At 32.9% G+C, this 20,154-nt stretch overlaps 1 protein-coding gene across 5 annotated transcripts in view; it reads left to right on the top strand.

Moving 5' to 3' along the window:
- Positions 1 to 20,154, top strand: part of LOC115209368 (phospholipid phosphatase-related protein type 1-like) — a 221,064-nt gene that overhangs the window by 198,229 nt on the left and 2,681 nt on the right. For 3 of the 5 annotated variants that reach the window (XM_029777742.2, XM_029777744.2, XM_029777741.2), the window contains exon 9: positions 1,346 to 1,651. In XM_029777742.2, the coding sequence (XP_029633602.1) occupies positions 1,346 to 1,537 (192 nt within the window). In that variant the 3' untranslated portion in view covers positions 1,538 to 1,651. Of the gene's footprint in view, positions 1 to 1,345; positions 1,652 to 3,139; positions 3,158 to 20,154 lie in introns of those variants that run through there. The other 2 variants (XR_004998226.1, XR_004998227.1) reach the window with 2 other exon arrangements.

Below are 20,154 nucleotides of genomic sequence, written 5' to 3'. Positions count from 1 at the left end.
TACATTACCTTGTAGCTTTGAGGTTTAGATGATGTGATTGGTTATTTTTAGAATAACATTGTAGGGTAGGTATGAAAAGCTGATCCATCACATGTTTTTGAACATTATCGCCATGGCTCTCCAACCCAGGGTAGCACTCACATGTGAATGTACACATTCATCAAAGAGGCACCGAAACATGAATGAAAACTCACGCTAGCTTACACATACCACATATTAACACTCACACACTCAATCACACACACACATATATGTGTATATATATATATATATATACATATATATATATATATATATATTATATATATATATATATATACACACACACACACACACACACACGTTATTACATGCACATACACACACTCTTTAATATTGACACAGTTTCTTTGGGAGAAATAATTGGAAACCAATAATCAAATCAAATACATATTTTTTTCTCTGTGTGCATGGATATTTGAGTCAGATGTGGCCAGTTTAAAATTCAAAATGATTGGGGAAAAGACTGTTTGATTTTTCTGTAGACAAGAGGAGAGCTGTGAACACTTTTCTCCTTCACTCAACATTGATTATTGTTTTTATTACTCATTTTATCAAATCCCAATGAAGTTGACTTGGCCTTTCATCTTTTGGGGATTGATAAAATAAAATACCTGTCACTAGGGTTGATGATACCAACCTCACACCACTCAAAATTGCTAGCCCTGTGCTTAAATTTGAAACTATTTTTATATATCACATTGTATGTATTATATATATATGCATTTGCATATGTATGTGATTTTTGGTGAGCAGTATTGATTTTTGTAAATAATAATATTTTATAAGCTTAAAGCTTATAAGTGATCACCGTGCATTGACTATGATAAATAATCTAATATTGGAGCATATAAGCCTTCGACACAAAAATGTAGGGCCCCACACATACAGACAACCCTATTTTTTTCCGTCAAGGACTAATGTGCCTCAATATTAGACCATTTACCTTAGTCAATGCACAATGATTGCTTATAAGCTTTAAGTTGATAAAATATTTGCATATTTGTATATATATATTTATCTCTATCTAAGGTGGCGAGCTGGCAGAAACGTTAGCGCGCCGGGCGAAATGCTTAGCAGTATTTCATCTGTCGTTATGTTCTGAGTTCAAATTCCGCCGAGGTCAACTTTGCCTTTCATCCTTTCGGGGTCGATAAATTAAGTACCAGTTATGCACTGGGGTCGATGTAATCGACTTAATCCCTTTGTCTGTCTTTGTTTGTCCCCTCTATGTTTAGCCCCTTATGGGTAGTAAAGAAGTGTATATATATTTATCTCTATCTCTTTCTTTCTGATTTTTCCACAGAACATGAGGTATGATCCACTGTTTGGTGGTTCTGGCTTCCATATTCCTCGTGTACATGTCCCGCTGTTTGCCGACGAAAGCAACCACAAGCATCGGACTCATAGACCCCAAGATACATTCCAAAGGGATCTATCACATGTTGTTGAACATTATCGCCGTGGCTCTCCAACCCAGGGTAGCACTCACATGTGAATGTACCCATTCATCAAAGAGGCACCAAAACGTGAATGAAAACTCACGCTAGCTTACACATACCACATATTAACACTCACACACACACACACACACACACACACACACACACACCACACACACACACACACACACATATATATATATATATATATATACACAGACGTTATTACATGAACATGCACATACACACACACACACTCTTTAATATTGACACAATTTCTTTGGGAGAAATAATTGGAAACCAATAATCAAATCAAATACATATTTTTTTCTCTGTGTGTATGGTTGATTTTTATTTCATTTTTTTTTTATCCTTTTATTTTTTTTTTCTTTCTATATTTTTAGAATCATTACAGACTTTTACACCTAATTTGAGCTTCACTTGATGGTTTGAAAGGATTTATTTTTCATGACACTACCACCACGACTAACATCACCACCACCACTACCACCACAACTACTTACATCACCACCATTACCTCTGTCACCACGACTACCACCATCTAAATATTTGCTCAAATACAATAATATATAATATCAAAAATAAAAAAAATACAAAAGAAAATAAAAATCAGACCACTCTTATTGGTTGAAAGCCCTATGGTAATTTGATGGACGTTAGTTAAAGATCTTATCTACCTGTCTGTCTATCTGCCTGTCTGTTTGCCTTTCTCTCTCTTCCTATCTCTCTCTTCTTATCTATCTATCTATCTCTATCTATCTATATTTATCTATCTATCTATCATGTTAGGCAGTTAATTCTGCTCTCTCTCTCTCTCTCTCCACCTTTAATCACCTCAATATTTCATCATCCTTATATACACACCTAAATACACACACAACAAACACAAACACTCACACATGTATTTAAGTTTGAGTTGGTAAGTGATAAAAACCAACAACCATTTTACAAATACAACAACTCAACACAGGTGGTAGATCAAAAATCACTATATAAAAGGATCAATTCTGATTTCAATTTTGCCCACTTCTTGGGTATTTAAACACAGACTGACCATTCTGAAGCATTAAAAAAAAATCTTTAAAAAAAGACAATTATAATATAAACATTTTATTCTTTTTGTTTATCATGAGACACAGATAAACAGACAGACAAAATGGAAAAGATTATTGAACAAAATGAATTTTTTTTTTGCATCTAATTTTTTTTTCAGTTTCTTTCTATTTTTTGTTTTTTTTTTCCCTCGTCTTTTTAACTAAAATGTGTTCAAAGCTATTGCTATAACAAAAAACAGTAACAATACAACAACAAGAAGAAAAAAACAACAATAATAACTACAAGAAGTACTACAAAGAGTAATTAAATGCACAATTTACAATTGCAGCAAAAACTTCAGAACATGTACAACAGCAACAAAAACAACAACAATATCAATGATTTAATTATTGCATTTGGTAAAAAAGAAAAACAATGATAACAAAAACAAAAAAACATTTTAAACAATCAAATCTTAACAATATATATAGTTTAAAAGTATATTTATAATATTTTTCTAAGTTCTATTTCTTTGTGGTAAGAATGACACCTTTTATCTTTAAACATTCATAAATACATGCATACATATGTACATGTATTTGTATATATATATATATATATATATATATATATATATGTGTGTGTGTGTGTGTACACACATACATGCATGCCTACATATATATATATAAGTGTATGTGTGTGTATGTATGTATACATCTGTACATACATTACATACATATAAACATGTATGTTTATGTATGTGTATGTATGTGTTTCTTTTTAGTAAATCAGTGATGGGAGGTATGTTAAACATAGAAATATATAAGAAAAAAGATAATAATAATATTAGTTTTTTTATAATCATTTTTATCTTTATCAGTTAATAATAAATAGAAGTAGTTGTAGTTATAATGGCTGAAGTTGTAGTAATAATAATAATAATAATAATAATAAATAGTTATATTATAGGTATAAGGCCTGAAATTTGCTGGGAGCGGAGTCATCAATTACATCGATCCCAGTGTTTGATTGGTTCTTATTTCATCAACCCCAGTGGGACGAAAGGCAAAGCTGACCTTGGAAGGGTTTGAACTCAGAATGTAAAGATCTGAAACAAATCCCACAAAATATTTTTCCTTACACCCTAGCATTTCAGCCAGTCCCCTATACTTTAGTATCTGTAATAATAATCATAATAATAATAATAATTGTTCTTAATTTGAGTGCACGGCCAACAATTTTGAGGCCAGGATGTTAGATGATACCATCAGCTTCCAACACTTTACTGGTACTTTATTTTTATTGACCCTTAGAGAGATGAAAGGCAAAATTGATCTCAGCGGGATTTGAACTCAGAATGTAAAAAACTAGATCAAATACCACAAAGCAATTTTCACAATTGAGAAATTCAAAGGATTGTTTTGATCCAATGGTAGAACATCTGCTATGTTTAGAGGAGATTTTGGTTCATGCCCAACAGGCAACCATTGACTTTTTTCCATCCAAAGGGTTTTTTAACCCAATATTCATGTGCTATTATTTATAGCTTTATCTGTTTCAAGATTCACCATTCCAAACAGGAATTATTCCACATTCTCTCGAAAGTTTATGAATTCTTTTGACCTCAATAAAAGTATTGATTATATAATGATAATAATAATAATGGCTTCTTGCAGATACTATTATTTTCGTTATCATTAGGATGGCCAGTATTGTTAGAGTTAAATAAAATACCTAGTGGTATTTTCTTTGCCAGTTGTTTATATTCTGAGTTCAAATCCCACAAGGGTCAACTGTGCTTTTCATCTTTCTCAGAGACATAAATTAAAGTACCAGTCTAATACTGAGGTCAATTTCAGCAATTAACCCCTTTATTTTGGGGTCAATAAAATGAATGCCAGTTGTGCACTGGGGTCCACGTAATCAATTATACCTGGGTAAGTTTTAAAAAAACTGCATCCCTCTGTCAAGCTATGTTAAGCCAGGATTGGCAGAGTAGGATCATCGAACCATTATGGTCTCGAGCTCAAATTCATGGCCTCCACATCAGACCATGATTAGTGGAGATGCTGAGGCCCTCATCCTGCAGTGGCCTGAACATGGGCAATCCAATCCAATCCAAACCCTTCCTCATATTTCTGGCCTTGTGTCTATATTTTAGAAAATATTTTCATATCGGTAATTACACCACCATAACAAAAACAATATTTATAATGATAATAAACATTACACAATCAGAAATTAAATTTAATTATTTTTTTCCTCATCTTCGATGTTATACAGCCACCATCATATTACATGAGATGGGGGTGGTTTTAGTTTTCATATTGGATTGGCAGAATTCTTAGGAGTGTTGACCAAAATGCCATGTTGTATTGAGTTGCTGCTCTTTAATTACTGAGTTCAAATCTCAGTAAGGTTGACCTTGCCTTTCATTCATTTAGAGTCAATAAAATGAAGAACCAGTCAACTCCATCCTTTCTCCTCAAGATTGCTGGCCTTGCACCTTAATTAGAAACCATTATTATTATCCAGGGTCGATAAATTAAGTACCAGTTGTCTACTAGGATCAATACAATTGATTTCCCCTTCCTCCCAGATTTCAGGCCTTCTGCCTATAGTAGAAAAGATTATTATTATTATTAGAGACATACATACTGATATAATGCATGTTCAATGTACATACATATACACTAACATACACATAAGATGCATACATACATACATACATACATATATAGACACATGTATACATTCGTACATAGACTCAAGCATATATGCATATACATATATTGACTCACACATACATAAATATATACATACTCCCCACCCCCTAAAAAGAAATGAAGTTTACATTCAAAATAGTCACATTTACCTCTACCTGAAAGGTAGAGATCTCAAGGTTGTGTTTTACAAAAATAACTAGAAAAGAAATGAAAAAAAAATTTTCATTTCTGGAAAAAAATAAACAAAAACAGAAAAGATGAAAAACATATCTGATCATTATGACCATTTCTGGTGATTTCAACTCATGTCACCTTAATGACCTGAATGAGGTCAAATTTTGATCATCTTGGCTATTTGTGGTCATCCTACCAATGTCACCAGAAAGTGGTCAATCAATCAATCAATCAATCAATCAATCAACCACATAATTGATCAGTCAATGAAAAATCATTGAGATTAATCTAAATGTTTGTCTCATCAACTTCTGCTAAGAAGACTCGCCTCTCTCTCTCTTTCTCTCTAAGATATATATGTATATGTTTGTATTTTCAACTGTTAGGAAAAGGTACTCAATACATACAGTAGAATAAATAAATATATAGGCGCAGGAGTAGCTGTGTGGTAAGTAGCTTGCTTACCAAACACATGTTCCGGGTTCATTCCCACTGCGTAGCACCTTGGGTAAGTGTCTTCTACTATAGCCTTGGGCTGACCAAAGCCTTGTGAGTGGATTTCATAGATGGAAACTGAAAAAACCCGTCATATATATATATGTGTGTGTGTATATATATATATATATATATATGTGTGTGTGTGTGTATATATATATATATATATATATATGAGTGTGTGTATATGTTTGTGTGTCTGTGCTTGTCCCCCCAATATCGCTTGACAACCGATGCTGGTGTGTTTACATCCCCGTAACTTAGCGGTTCGGCAAAAGAGACCGATAGAATAAGTACTAGACTTACAAAGGATAAGACCTGGGGTCAATTTGCTCGACTAAAGGTGGTGCTCCAGCATGGCCACAGTCAAAGTTACTGAAACAAGGAAAAGTGTATATATATGTATATATATAAATCGGAGTCCTCCTATTGTTTCACAAAACTCTGAGACAATGGTGTGATCAGTGCCATCTGAAGGCATGGGAAAGCTGACCAGGAGTTTCACAGGTCTAGGGTACCAATTTTGATCTATGTATGTTGTGGCTTACTCTTACTATCAATGAATAAATACTATTTGGGCCCAAGGTACTGTTTTGCCCAAGATCATATATAATGGTACTAAGATGTCTCTGAATGTGTGTGGTGTCTCAAATTTCAATTTGTGTCCATGTGTATGTGTGTGTATTGGAACTACAGCAGTACCTCAGTTTTTGAGCATCTCTGATCATAAATCATGCTTCATAAATATATATATATATATATATATATAAGTTCATTCAAATTTAGATTCAGCTGAATATGGTACTTAAGTTAAAGGCACCAGAATTTAGTATGGCATTATCCATACAATTCAAAATGGGGTGATTATAATCAAAGTAAGCAACAAGCATATCCAGAAGTAATGCAGTACGATTGTTTCATGTGACTCCATTTAATTGAACAATGCAAACATTACATCAATTTAAAATGTAGAGCAATCTTCAGTTGCATAAAAATATAGAATTTAGTTAAATTTGAAGGATTCATTTATATAGTTTTCTTTTTATCAAAAGCCACAAAGAGGATAAGTAGATAGACAAAGAACATGTTTTATCAACAACATCACAGTTGTAACTTTTGGATAAAAAGAAAACTATACAAATGAATCCTTCGAATTTAACCAAATTCTATATTTTTATGCAGCTGAAGATTGCTCTACATTTTAAATTGATGTAATGTTTGCATTTTTCAATTAAATGGAGTCACATGAAACGATCGTACTGCATTACCTCTGGATATCCTTGTTGCTTACTTTGATTATATATATATTCATGATCAGAGGCATTCATAAACGAAAGTACTACTGTATTAAATGAATGTAAGAAAGACGAGATAAAGCACGATTTATTTGTGATCAGAGGTGTTTGAAAGTGTTTCCACCCAGTCATTATCAAGGTAATATTATTCCTTGATAATATTTAAAAATTATTGAAACACATCTGCAGATTGTTACAAAATAATTCCAGCAAATGTAACTTCTCAGAACCAAAAACTTTTGAGTACCTTCTTTTAATAGTGACCGTCTGGTTCATGAACTTGTACTATATATATATATATATATATATATACACACACACACACTCACATACATATTCATACATACATACACATATTAAATGTCTTAAAGAGAATGAGCTAAAATGGAGAATACTTGAAAATAGAGACACCATTATATATATGGAAACATATAAGCATCTAATCCAAAACCATTAGTCCAACAACATATATTTTGTCGGACTAATGATTATGGATTAAATGTGCATTTACTCTCAGACTTATCTGAGTTCTTTATTCTAAGTGGCTGGACATAGCTTCTTCGACTTTGTCGTCCCATGGAATAACATGTAAACACATAATGTGTATATTATACATACATGTATTATTATTATTATTATTTTATCCAGATAAAGCCTTTCCTGTCACAGCAGCAGTAAATTGGTCTGAAGCTTCTCTATTCATTAGTGACAACAAAAAATGAAAAGCAAAACATAAAGGTTACCATAGGAGAATTAATCACACACATATATATATATGTGACTCAGTGATGGAATACAAAGAACCTATGGAAGAAGTTGAAACTTCAAGATTTCACTTATGGATTTTATAGAAAATCCAAAATCAACATTAAAGAAAATAATTAAAAACATAACTGAATACTCCCAGACATTTTGTTTGGCACTCTGATAATTGTTTCTAATATAAGCACAATAATTCTTAGGGGGCGACTTCAGTACTTGACTGGCACTGGCAGCATTTGAACTAGGAATGTAAATGGCTGGAACAAATAGAGCATAGCATTTTTCCAATGATCTTATGATTCTGTCAGCTTGCCTCCTTCAACTGCCACTCTAATAATAATAATAATTTGAGCATGGCCATTGCCAGTACCACCTAACTGGCCCTCGTGCTGGTGGCATGTAAAAGCACCCACTACACTCACAGCGTGGTTGGTGTTAGGAAGGATATCTAGCTGTAGAAATCTTCCAGATCAGATTGGAGCCTGGTGCAGCCTTCTGGTTCACCAGTCCTCAGTCAAATCATCCAACCCATGCTAGCATGGAAAGCAGACATTAAATGATGATTATTATTATTATTATTAGTTTGAGATAATGCATTGTAAAGAAGGTGCACAGCTAAGTGGTTAGGGTATTTGGCTCAAGGTTGTGAGTTCAATTCCCAGCAATGCATTGTGTTCTTGAGCAAGACACTTTATTTCATGTTGCTCCAGTCCACTCATTTGGCAAAAATGAGTAGTGCCTGTATTTCAAAGGGCCAGCCCTGTCATATTCTGTGTCACTCTGAATCTGCCTGAGAAATACATTAAGGGTACACATGTCTGTGGAGTGCTCAGCCACATTATTGTTAATTCCACAGATCAACTGGAACCCGTCTTGTTGTAAGCGATGGATTGACAGCTAGCTAAGGAATAATATGTCATAGATACAACAAAAATATTAGTTTATGCAAAGCAAATTTAGTGGAGAGCACATTAACTATCGAAAAATATATTTAAAACAAGCATCATTATCATTTTATGCTTGTGTTTTAGGATAGCATAAATTGGACATGGCATTATGATCCTGGTCGGATCTTATTTGGAGTTACTACTCTCCCACCCAACCCCACCCAATTCTTGCAGAGAACCAATGTCTCATTTCATTTTGGTATGATTTTTGCTGCTTGATGGCCTTCCGAATGCCAGTTACCTTACTGTTACATGTGTGTGTGTGTGCAGATGCACGTGTGTGTATATGACTATGTGTATGTTTGTTAAGTGCCAATTAAGGTGCTCGTCAAAAGATGTTAACTATAGAGATGTGTACAACAATCCAATGCAAATGACTACAAAAGAAAAATTAGATGTGGAATTGTAATTAACAAAAGCTTAATTATTGCTGAGTGGTTGATTAATAATTAGATTAGATAGTCATATTATTATAATAATCTAAACAAACTCTCGAAAATAGACGTACATGAATGTATACTAATTTATATTAATTATATATGAATAACAGTGGGTAAAATGGTTCATAAAGAAAGTAATTTTGTTGTATGTGCAGAACATTTTCTTATTAATTAATACTCATTAAGGTAATGAGCTGAATCATTAGCATGTCAGACAGAATGCTTAGTGGCATTTTTTCCAGCACTTTATATTTCTGAGTTCAAATTCCACCCAGGTTGACTTTGCCTTTTATCCTTTCAGGGTCATTAAAATAGGTTCCATTTGAGTATTTGAACCCCTCTTGCTAAAATTGTTGGCTGTGCATAAACAATAGAAAGAATTATTACAAGAGCAGAATATTGGCACAATTGTCAACACATTGGCTAAAATTCTTCATAGTATTTCTTCCAGCTCTTTTATAGTCTGCATTCTAATTCCACCAAGGTCAACTTTGCCATTTATCCTTTCAGGGTTGATGAAATAAGTACTAGTTATGCATTAGAGTAGATATAATTAAGTTGTTCCTTCTCTTCAAATTCCTGGCTTTATGCCAAAATTAGAAAAAAAAATTTAATACTCATTTCTGTTAATTGGTTTTAAATTGTTTTATTGATTTCAGATTTTGGTATCCTTTTTAACCCTTTCGTTTCCAACCTGGCTCTGTAGTATAAATGTCTTGTTTTCATAAGTTTTGTATTCAAATCTGCCACCAAATCTCAGTCACAATTTATGTTCCTAACACTAGCTTAACGATAACGATGTTATTTTACTAAATTTTTTGTTATATTTAAAATTAATTGAAAGAAACACAGAGCATCTCAAAAGAAATATGGTAACAAAAGGGTTAAAATATATAATAGAGAAACAATTCTTAACCCTTTCGTGACCAACCTGGCTGAAACCAGCTCTGTCTCTGTAGTACAAATGTCTTGTTTCATAAGTTCTGAATTAAACTCTTCCACCAAACCTTTATCACAATTTATGTTCCTAACACTAACTTAATGATAACCAAGTTATTTTACTAAATTCTTTGTTATATTTAAAATAATTGGAAGAAACACAGAACATCTCAACAGAAATATGGTAACAAAAGGGTTAAAGTAATGTTTGTTTTTGTTTTCCCTTACAAGTGAGAAAGATCAAGAGAATTCTTAAAATTTCACCTTTTTCCATTATTTCTCATTATTCTTTCAATGGGTAACTAATAAGGGATTAGTTCTCTCAAAATAGCCCTTACCATCACCTCTGAAAAAAGGGAGCTATGTTGTGACCAGAAATACTTTGCAACTAGATAAGTTATTAACATGTATTTTAATATAAATAACAATGTCCATATATTCAAGTAATTTCAGATATTCATCATATTTGATTATATTATTGCTTTGAACAAGAATAATCTTTATCATATTAATTGAGCTCTCTGCTAAAAATGCTTTGCACAAAGAAATACTGTTATTTCAAGAATTTTTGCCTTTCATCTTTCTGAGGTTGAGGAAATAAAGTACCTGTCAAATACTAGGGTCTATTTAAATTGACTAACTTCTCCAACCCCTTAAAATGTGGCCCTATATAAAATAGTTTATATGTAAATATTTTAAATATTCATTGTATTATTCAATTATTTACAATTACGTATTGTTGAGGTGATGGAGTAAGCAGCAGAAATATTAGAGTGACAGACAGATATATTGTGTTGCACTTACATATGACCCGTAGCATTCTGGGTTCAAATCATACTAGGGTTTGCTTTGCCTTTCACCCTATTGAGTGCATGTGAGCAGAAAGGTAATAAAATAGATAAGTACCTGTTAAATACAGGGGGGCATAAAATCTATGTTCAGATCCCTTTCCTCCAAAAAAAAAAAAAAAAACCACATTAGAAATCATCGTTATTAAGGTAACGAGCTGGCAGAATTGTTAACACACCTGGCAAAATGCTTAGTGACAAAGGACAGTGGAGACACATGTAAACAATAAAAATAATGACAACTACAAATATGATTATTATTATCATCATCATTGTTATTAAGACGGCATGCTGACAGAATAGTTAGTAAGCTAGACAAAATGCTTAGGGGCATAGACAAAATGCTTAGGGGCATTGGGCATTTTGTCTATCTTTATGTTCTGAGTTCAAATGCCACTGAGGCCGACTTTGCTTTTTATCTTTTTAGGATTGATAAATTTAGTACCAGTCATGTACTGGGGTCATTGTAATCAACTAGCTCTCTTCCCAAAAATTTCAGGCCTTGTACCTTTAGTAGAAAGGATTATTATTTTCATCATTATTCTTTCTAAAATAGGCCAAATGGTTAGGTAGGAGAGAAAACAGTTGAATGTATTAACATCAGTACTTGACTGGTTCTTTATTTTACTAAACCCTGAAAGATAAATAATATAATAATAATAATAACTGTTTCAGGTTTTGGCCAGTAATTAGTACTTTCTTTTATTGACTCAAGAGGATTAAAGACAATTGGTTTTGATGGTAATTGAACTCAAAACATGAAGAACAAGAAGATATGACACTAAGCTTTTATCTGATGCTCTCGTATTTTCACCTGCTTACTATCCAACTACAGCTAATAATAATAATAATATATTTCTAATGTAGCTATAAAGCCAGAATTATGGGATGAGGAGGGTGTAGATAAATTATATCAGTTCCAGTATCTGGCTGGCATTTATTTTGTTGATCTTAGAAGGATGAAATGGCAAAGTTAAACTCAGCAAGATTCAAAATCAGAATTGAAAAAAAAAACATAACTGAATACTCCCAGATATTTTGTTTGGCACTCTGATAATTGTTTCTAATTTAGGCACAATAATTCTTAGGGGACAGCTTCAGTACTCGACTGTCACTGGCAGCATTTGAACTAGGAATGTAAATAGCTGGAACAAATAGAGCATAGCATTTTTCCAATGATCTTATAATTCTGTCAGTTTGCCTACTTCAACTGCCACTCTAATGATTATAATAATAATTTGAGCGTGGCCATTGCCAGTACCACCTAAATGGCCCTCGTGCCGGTGGCACGTAAAAGCACCCACTACTCTCACGGAGTGGTTGGTGTTAGGAAGGACAGTTGATTAGATCTACCCTAATACACAACTGGTACTTAATTTATTGACCCTGAAAGGATGAAAGGCAAAGTCAAACTTGGTGGAATTTGAACTCCGAACATAAAGACAGGTGAAATACTGGTAAGCATTTCACCTGGCATGCTAATGATTCTGCTAGCTTGCCACCTATAATAATAATAATAATGATACTTAAATGGCTACAAGGGGTTGCAAAAATATTTAGGACAATTCAAAGACAAAGAACAGTGGAGATTAATATAAATGCATGTAAACGATGACAATTAACAAAATTCCCCAATAAAAGGGAAACACCACCCAGGGGCAACCAAGGAACCCAAAATAATAATGTGTGTAATAGTATGTGTGGGCTTTTCAGTTGATTTTAGTTCATTCTAGAATGGTGGTGATGCAACTGAAGTGAAGAGCAGGGTTCTATTAGTTCTCTTTCCTTGTACTTGAGATCCTTTGTAAAACCAGACTCAACCCTTGTAAACAACTGTAAGTGAATACCAGAGACTGAACTATGTCATCTTTTGGTATCTACCTACAGCTAGTTTTGAACTTGATTGTTCATAATTAACCCTTTAGTATTCAAATTACTTAATCAAATGTAATACTTATTTATTCACATTTTATAAAACTAATCCTGTAATTATCTTGTAGCTTTTATATTTTAGAATGACATTGCAAGGTAGGTGTGAGAGGCCTGATCTGGTCAGTTTTAGCATAAAATAGGTGGAAGATTTGGGCCAGATGTGGCCAGTTTAAATGCTAAAGGGTTAAACTGTAGTGGTAACCCTAACAAAGTAATGACTCCTTCAGCAGCTGATCTGATATCCTCCTATCCATACATCTATGGTCTTCTATCTAGATAATCAATGGATGTACAAGAAGTGGCTAACCTAATCAACTCTGGTTAATATATTTTTGTTTTCTCAATGCCCTCTCTTTCACCAAAGATCTTAGTATACATCCCATTCACTGAACTATTTCGTAATTATATTTCTAAGAAACAGACAGCTTACAGGTTTCAGTTAATTTTCAATATTATCAGATTTTGGTATATTTTATGTTACTGTTGACCAACTAAAATCTCCTGATATGATTTTCAAAAGTGGCAAGCTGGCAGAATCATTAGCGTTCCAGACAGAATGCTGAGCTGGATTACATCCATCTTTTTGCTCTGAGTTCAAATCCTGCTGAGGTCAATATCTTTCATCCTTTTGGGGTCAATAAACTAAGTACCAGTGAAACACCAGAGTTGATGTAATCAACTAGTCCCCTTCAACCAAATTTCAGGCCTCGTGCTTTTAGTAGAGACATTATTATTATTATTATTATTATTATTAAAGCAATGGACTGCTAGAATTGTTAGTATGCTGGACAAAATGTTATCGGAGTTTCTTCTGCCTTTATGTTCTGAGTTCAAATGCTCCTGAGGTCAACTTTGCCTTTCATCCTTTCAGGGTTGTGAAATAAAAATCAGTTGAGCCCTGGGGCCGATGTAATCAACTGGCAGTATTTGTTCCAGCTCTTTACATTAGGAGTTCAAATCTTGCCATGGCCTACTTAGGTAGTAGACTTAACCCCCAACTTGGTTTAACACCACTGCCTGGCACTTGGCACATCCTTTGTGGACTCAACTCAGGCAAAGCCTCAGGATTGAGGACATCATCCTCCCTTCCTGAGCTTCTCTAGTCTTGGAGGCCCTATAAATGGTCATGTGCACTGCCATTTCTCTTTACTAAAAGACAAATATTATAATATGGTTGTATTTTGAGAGGGTTGTTATGCCAATAATAAACACACACTGGTTCTATTTCACTCCTTTATTTGTCAATTGGTTAAGCCTTTAACCATATAATTAATTATTCATTTGTTGTCAAAATCCTTTTGCTGACATTTGTAACCTCATCAATAACTTGCTTTCTCTGATCCAGATCTGCTTCAGATCTATCTGCCTTTCAAACTCCTCAATGCAGACCGGCTGGGTTTTTTTAAAAAGGTTAAAGGTGACTTTCCTTGTACTAAATAAGATGTGAAGTTTATTCCCATTTCCACTGCTGTTAGCCAACATTTTCATCTACAGAAATACATATTCCTGCCTGTTGTGATATTTTTTTTATACTCATGATGAAATTTGAATTCAGCATGGTAAACTCAAAACGTTCATAAATTATCCATTGGACCTGTGATTTTTAACATTCTACAGTGCCTCCACATAGTACCTATAGCTTCTTAAAACATTAAACTATACTGCCTATGATTCCCCCTATAGCATCAGGCTCTACTTCTCTATCATATTTAAGGTTACTTATAGTAATAAACTGCATTTGCCTATGAAAACTGTAGCTGCTTATAGTATTAAACTGAACATAGGACCTATTGCTGCCTATTGTAATAAATAGTGTTTTCCCATGCTTTATTGGCTGCCTTTAGGATAGCTCTGTACTTCTTCAAGGTACTTATTGTTGCTTATAGTATCAAATTACCTCACTGACTCCTAATGCTGTCTTTAGTATTACACTGTACCTCTTCATAGTACCCATTACTGCCTATAGTATTGAACTGTACTTCTGTAGGTATTATAACAATTACACATTTCATGCTACCTACTTGGAGTTAGATTTATTAGACTTGAGTATTAGGTATATTTTTCCAGGAACGTAGCTCAGTGCCATGCGTGAAATTTGAACTGCTGATGGTTCAGCTGACAGGCTGTTGTCCTAATGACTCAGTTTAATTTGTTTGTATAATACCTAGTCTCTTCTATTGAATATACCTGAGAGAGGGAGAGGAAGTAAAACAACAATATACTGCTGTGGTTGCCATAGTAACATGGGCCAATACTAACAAACAGTTAGAAACCAGAGAGCAATCACATTGATTATTTTCTTTCTGATTGGCTAAATTATATAATCGTTGCTCTTTTGTGCTTGGTCAGTCAATTTCCATTGCTGTTTCAAAGCAGCATATTGAATACTGGGCTCAACTTATCATTCTGTTCTGACTCACTATAATAATGAACATACATGCAGTGCTCAGGTGTTGACAAGAGTGATTCTACAATTCTATGCATTCATCCAGCCCACTAAAAATGACAGCTAAATTTCCCTCTCAAATTACATACACCCAACCATCTTAGATTTTTTTTTAAAATGACACTTTGAAGAGTGAAGTCATTAATATAAGAAAAGATGGGATAGGCATGGCTAGAGCACTTTTATTCATAGGTCATTTCAGTCAGAGTTGATGTGTGGCTTAACAAGAACATAGGCACTCTCTCTGTTTCTATTCAAATGTCACAGCTCATGTACTTGCACAAATCGCACATACACATGCTAACACACATGCACATATACACTGGAAAACTTGAGCCAAGCAAGGTGCTTCAATGTGGTTGCCCAGCCTGTTAGAAATAACAGCCAAGTTCCATCTAATCAAACCTTATCACCTTATTAAAAAAAGGTGTGGCTGGAGGTCACATTGAACAATGTTGCTTCTAGATATACAAAAAGACAATATGGCTATGACTTGAATGCCTTTGATCAAATCAAAGGCATGCTCTATCAGGACTGACCTAGGGCTAAACAGCAACATGAATAATAATCAAAATCAATTTTTATTTTTTTTCTATCAATTCTCAGAACTTCAAGTTCAGTTTTTTATCAGAGTTAAATTAATAATCTAATAAAAATGAAATATATACAAGCTATTATGTAGTTTTGTGGAGATGCATGGCTTAGTGGTTCGGGTGTTGGACTCTTCATCATAAAATTGTGATTTTGATTCCTGGGCGGGATGATATATTGTGTTCTTGAGCAAAACACTTCATTTCATGCTGCTCTGGTCCACTCAGCTGGCAAAAATGACTAGCATCTTGTCCAGAGAGGAAAGTATATGCTAGAGAAACCAGGAAACCAAAACTGGCCCTATGCTCCTTATGAAATAATGTGGGCTAACCAGTTATACAGTTTCATTCAAATTAACTATTCCCCACTTATATATAAGGAAATTTGGCTTTGCAGTGCTACTGATGAGACTTGAACTACTGACAACTTTGATTACTAGCCTGACGCTTAATTATTTTATTGATGTTAATTAATTACTTTACATGCATATCCATCCTATCTGAGGATAGAAAAATGTATGTTAACTGTCAGTAAGGAAAAGAAATCAGAAAAATTGAAATTAAGGTTCCTTCAGAAATATCTATGGAATTACAAGATAAGGGAGTTATCCTTAAACATTTAACTGCTTATAAGGATGTGGGAGAAATTCAACACTCCTGGATAGAATGCTAGTCTATTACAGATGAACTTCAGTGGAATAATCTACAGTAAAGATAGTTACCATTCTCTAGCTCATAACCTTTGTGTTAACTGTCTGCAATTAGTAGCTTGTATCATAGCTAATCAGATTAATTAGGCAATTTATCTCTTCATATCACTGAATAAATAAATATATACGTAAATAAATGATTTGTTAATCATAAACAGCAATGATATTAAATAGACTTAATATAATTAAACAAAAGATGGTGGCCTTCTGCAGAGATAACCGTTATCTAATTGTTATGCATGAGCCAATGAAGGAGCATCCACATGATCATACAGGCTGTTAGAAAAAGGAAACAAATATTCCTCAAACCCCCTTAAAGAAGAAAAGATGTGAGACTATGTTGGAGAATGAGGCCCAAAGTACATTTTGTAAAAATAAGACAGGATGGTCATGGTTTGATTGCCTTTGGTCAAAGTTGAATCAGGACTGACTTATTGCTAAATAACTGCTGCTATCTATAACTGTGATGAATACTAAAACATGAGGAGACATACTTGGCGAGCTTATACTTTTGATAGTAGCTTTCAATCCTGGATAGCATCTTTAAAATCCTTAATCTCCTTTGTAAAAAAAAAAAAGAAAAATCATTAAAAAAATTGGAAACATCATATCTACTGCAATTTCTGTAAACTGCTAATAATCAATAAGATTTATTAGTTATTGATAGGTATTTATTGAATACAAAGTGGTAAGCTGAAAATGTAAACTTTTCTGGTTGTTAGCATGAGATAAATAAGTCCTAATAAATAGATATCACACAACTGGTTGTCATATTAGAAAATATTAAAAAAGAATAATAATAATAATAATAATAATACCACATAAACTCCCCCCAGAAAACTCTGTACTGAAAATAAAGTGACTTGAAAAAAAATGGGACATATAAATATAAGGAACATATATATATATATATATTTACATACACACACATATTTACATATGTGTTTGTATGTGTATATATGAATATATGTATATATATATATATAATCCTTATGTGACCATACATATACACACATACAACCCTTTGTATAGACACTATATGTATTAGTATATGTGTGTATACACATATATATATATAGAATACAGGCACACATCCTTATTTATACTTCATATGTATGTATATATACACATATATATATATATGTATTGCACATACATTTTCATACACACTGTAGAATGTGCATATATAAAATACATATACATGCATACTTACATACCCAAACATAAAACCAACACTGTATAAACAACAGTAATATTTCAAATATATACACGCATACATCAATATACACATTGTAGTACTATCGACATGTTGTAAGCATCCATTGTACATGACAATATATGTGACCAATATTTGGTATCTGTGGAAATGTTAAACAACATGTTATTCAAATGGTTTATATGATCCCCAACACCAACCTTCTTATAATGTATATACTGGCTCCTGTACATATAGAATTGTCTGTATGTTTAGGGCCTTGTATCATGTTCTATCTATGTCTGTATTGTTATATTATGTTAGGGGTTGTCACATATGTAATATAGTGAGTTGATCTTGTTTAAGTCCTGCCAACTGAATAAATATGCTTAGCTGAGGAGGTTTTATAAGAGAGAAACATCTCCATTGGCTTTAATCTTTTAGCATTCATATTAATCTCTCAAATGTTATGCTTATTTATTCATATTATTTTGAATTAATCATGCATTATCTTATATCTTTAAGATTCCAAAGATGTCATTGTTTAATTTTAGAATGACATTGTAGGGTAGATGTGAGAGGCCAGATCCAGCAAGTTTGAACATAAAAGAGGCAAAATATTTTAGGCCTGATGTAGATGGTTTAAACACTAATGGGGCAACCCTTTAACGAGAACCACTCTTTCTCTCTCAATTATATTATCTTTATTTTTCAAAGTATTTCAATTCACTGATTTTATTAGAGTTATCTCCCTTCCTTTTCTTTTTATTTTAAACACTCTTACTAGTTATATTCTTTCATATGTTTCAACTTTGAGGCTGCAGCCATGCTGGGGCACTGAATAATCTTCAATTTATTAAAAACTGTTTTTCAGCTTGCTATATTACATATGTGACAAAACTGACTATTTTTGTACTTAAGGTCCAGAAATGCTCCCTTGAGAGGTCTCTCTCTCTTCCCCTACTTCAGCCATGTTGTTGATATATTATAGTTAGATATATGTTGCTGTTGATTTGTATCACATGTTTTTACTGTATGTTAATGGCATAATATCAAAATATGTATCAGTGTGAAGGTTAGAACATATATATATATATATATATACAAACATATATTTATTAATGAATGACAAAGGAACAGACATCTTGAAATCAACTTCATTAGCTTACAGTTGTTTCTGCCGTTAAAACTGTGCACTCAGAGCTGAGTGCTTTTGCAATGTTCTGCAACTTTCTTAGAGCCATTAAAATAAAGTGCCATGTTTATTTTGTAAAGCATTTAAATGCATGGAATTGGTTACATTCAGAAATATATATAATTATAAATAAATAATGTAATGCAGTTTGAGGGTGAGGAGCCACACCCAGAAATATGCAAATTTGCATAAACATTTGTATTTACATATGCACACACCTGTTCTCTTGTCATTTGTTAATTAATATCATGCTCTGTACTCTCCTAATGTTTTACACTTAAGCTGATATATATACATATATATATGTATGTATATATGTATATATATATATATATGAGTTCTAACAATTAGTTAATGACATTGTTATGCTGAAGTGAACTCATAAAATACATACATACATATATCTGCACGCACACACACATACACACACATACTGTTTCATATATAATGGTGCAGAGGTCAAAATATACACAATGTCTATATATTGGTGGGAGAGCCAAAATACACACTCAATGTATATGTATTGCTGGGAAGACTAAAATATACACTCTGTATATAATACACAATGTATATATTGCAGATGAGAATGAAAATATACACAGTGTCATGTATATCATTGTTAATGCTAGAATATACACTATGTGTGTATGTATATATACACACACACACACAATGTATATGTACATACACAATGTAAGTATGTATGTATATATATATATATATATATTGCTGAGAAACCTAAAAATATACACAATGCATCGTGTATTACTGTAAATGCTAAAATATACACACTGTATATATATATATATATATATATATATATTGCAGATAAGAATGAAAATATACACACAGTGTCATGTATAACATTGTTAATGCTAAAATATACACTATGTATGTATATATATATATATATACACACACAC

This window comes from Octopus sinensis, linkage group LG3 (genome assembly GCF_006345805.1).
Source record: "Octopus sinensis linkage group LG3, ASM634580v1, whole genome shotgun sequence".
Lineage (NCBI taxonomy): Eukaryota > Metazoa > Mollusca > Cephalopoda > Octopoda > Octopodidae > Octopus > Octopus sinensis.
This window is presented reverse-complemented; position numbering and strand designations above follow the sequence as displayed.